The sequence below is a fragment of the Phytophthora parasitica genome, assembly GCF_000247585.1.
Source record: "Phytophthora parasitica INRA-310 unplaced genomic scaffold supercont2.17, whole genome shotgun sequence".
Lineage (NCBI taxonomy): Eukaryota > Oomycota > Peronosporomycetes > Peronosporales > Peronosporaceae > Phytophthora > Phytophthora nicotianae.
In genome coordinates this window covers 183,813-186,251 of record NW_008649003.1, presented here as the reverse complement: position 1 = coordinate 186,251, position 2,439 = coordinate 183,813, and the positions used below count along the sequence as shown (strand labels likewise).

The 2,439-nt window shown below is 52.1% G+C and overlaps 1 protein-coding gene across 1 annotated transcript; it reads right to left on the bottom strand.

Moving 5' to 3' along the window:
- Positions 1–586: 586 nt before the first annotated feature.
- PPTG_09077 (hypothetical protein) lies at positions 587–1,836 on the bottom strand. Its single transcript, XM_008903932.1, has one exon. It carries the CDS (start codon positions 1,287–1,289, stop codon positions 726–728), a length of 564 nt encoding a protein of 187 aa, XP_008902180.1. The 5' UTR covers positions 1,290–1,836; the 3' UTR covers positions 587–725.
- Positions 1,837–2,439: the final 603 nt, after the last annotated feature.

The following is a 2,439-nucleotide window of genomic DNA, read 5'->3' as shown; positions in this document are numbered from 1 at the left end:
ACTGGTGATCGCTTCAACTTCGCTTTGCCCCTCAAGAGAGTATAATTATACTTGCGAAAGCAGCGACGACGTTGCCGACAGAAAAGTACTAGAAGTCTTTGAAGCACTTGACAAAGTATATACTTCGAAGTATGTGCATTTTGACGATTGCTATCGGCATCGAGGAAGTTGAGGTAGTGAGACTCCGATCGTTTTGTTAGCATCACCTCGCAGACCTAGCTGAATAGCGCAGGTTGCTAGTGAGTTTAACTTAGCATCCTTATCGCGTGTCGACTGCTATCACGAACCCGTTACGCCCATGCTTGCCCTATCGTCGATATCGAACACTGCTTCCTCCACTTCCCCCAAAACACAGTCCCAAATGGATTCATGTAATAAAACTAACAAACACAACGCTATCAGAGTCTCAAGTGTAGTACTTGTAGTATTTCCTGGCTTATTGATTAGAGACGTATCAGAACCAATTACATCCCGACATGGTGTTGCATGCACCTTGAGATATTATGACGAAGTCCCGATTGGGTGGCATCGTGAACAACATCCTGAGACGCTTCCCTACATTACAATAGTGAACATTTTTACTCAAGCTGACATTCTACAAAATCTGTACAATCTTGAACATTATCACTCGGAAGTAAGGCCTTTAACGCAAGAAAGTTTGGCATTGTATATTCTTCTTTAGACTAGATGCGCCAGAAGAATAGGTCTTGTGAAAACCATAGCATTTAGCACGCGGTGGCAGTCGTGGTGGTTGTGGTCGTCGTGTTGGTTGACGACGCCTCGGTAGCGGTAGGGGCCTCGGTCGCCGTAGTGGTGGTGGTGGCCGTAGCAGTCGTCGCAGTAGGGGCCGTGGTGGCCGTAGCAGTCGTCGCAGTCGAGGTCGTAGTGGTCGTGGTGGTCGTGTCCGTCGTGGTAGACGTCGTGCTCGACGATGATAGAGAAGAGCAAACGCTGGAGAATCCGTTGGCCAACTCATAAACATTCACCTCCAGACCGCTCGTGGGCACAGTCAGGGTGCAGTCTGGCGGGCTCAGTGAGATGATAGACTCGATGAGAGACTGGCAGTTCGTTGATGCACACATCTCCACGTATTCGGCGTCCGTGGGCAGCGAGGTCGAGTACAGGAGGCTGTAGCCCGAGTCGTCAACACAGCCCTGGAACGAGTCCAGAGTCAGTAGGCTCGCCAGCGTCGTGTACGCGGACGTCTGCTGCGTTGACGAGCAGGTATCGGCAGCGGCGGAGCCCACAAAGGCGGCGGCGGCAACAGCGAAGATGGTCTTGGCGTTCATGGTAGGAGCTGTGTAGATCAGAGCAGATTGTAGAATGAGCAGAAGCCGTCACACTCGCGCCGGTTGTTGGTGTCCGCCGAGTCGGCGGCCGACCCACGTCTGTCCGAAGACTCTTGAAATGGAGGCGGTGCTTAGCAGCTCCTTGCTTCAGAGTTATCGTGCTGTTCGGTGCAATTGAGCATCATGGAGCTCTCGTCTTGTATGTGAGGCACGGCTGAGATAGGACAGGAACGGTGACACCTGAGATACTGAGGCAGTAGACGGCCCGCTCCGACACGAAAAGTAGACCGTCGCGGTTGAACGCCCAGCGCATCGATGCGATAGTGCGCTGCACTTACATCTCGTGGAGTAAGTGACCCAACGTTGGCGCTTCCTTCGACTGTGGCGGCATTCGACTAGAGATAGCAGTGCGTGTCGGAAGTGATGGCGGCGGAGATTGGAACCAGCGTTTCAACAAGTTGGTCATCTCCTTGAGGATACCGTCGACAAGCAGAAACGGTACGAGTGACGTGGCCGGATACACTCGTCCCACTCTGGTCACGCAGTGAGAATCTCACTGAGATCCCTGGTCGAGCGAGGTACGACGCGCAGTTTCGAGCACCAAAGTTGCAGAGGGGATCCTGACAAAGAGAAGGCTGAGTGCAACCAACACTGGCAGTGTCACTGCAGCATCCAGCCCAATACATGTAGCGCGTCGATGCAGCCCTGGTTCAAATTCTCTGAAGACTTCAAAGCCGTGCAACAGTCTGTCGGCAGGTCACAATGGTTAGTGCCGATTTTGCGATGTCAAAGCAGCAGCGTTTCAGAGAGGTGTCGATTGGTTGAAGTGGATCCAGTTGCAACGCCAGACTTGCTGGTTGCGAGTTTATACGTGAATCTTACGTCCATTTCAGACTACCATGCCACGGCAGCCAGCACGTGTAACGTTATTATAGTTTTCCTTGCACACACCGCCGGGCGATATAGTTCAAGTCAAAAGCTAGTTACCGGAACCACAACAGAGGCAGCTCTGTGGCAGTACGTATGACTGTGACGTTTACTATGATCGTGAGTCATGAGTCATGACACCGCTATAGAGCTGTGAACCTCGAGTGTACCACGGTGCCAACGCTCTCTATTTGTTTTGAAGCGAGGCCAAGCGTAGACCAGA

Coding starts and splice junctions, on each gene's coding strand:
- PPTG_09077 (XM_008903932.1), bottom strand. CDS start 1,289: ATGAACGCCAAGACCATCTTCGCTGTTGCCGCCGCCGCCTTTGTGGGC.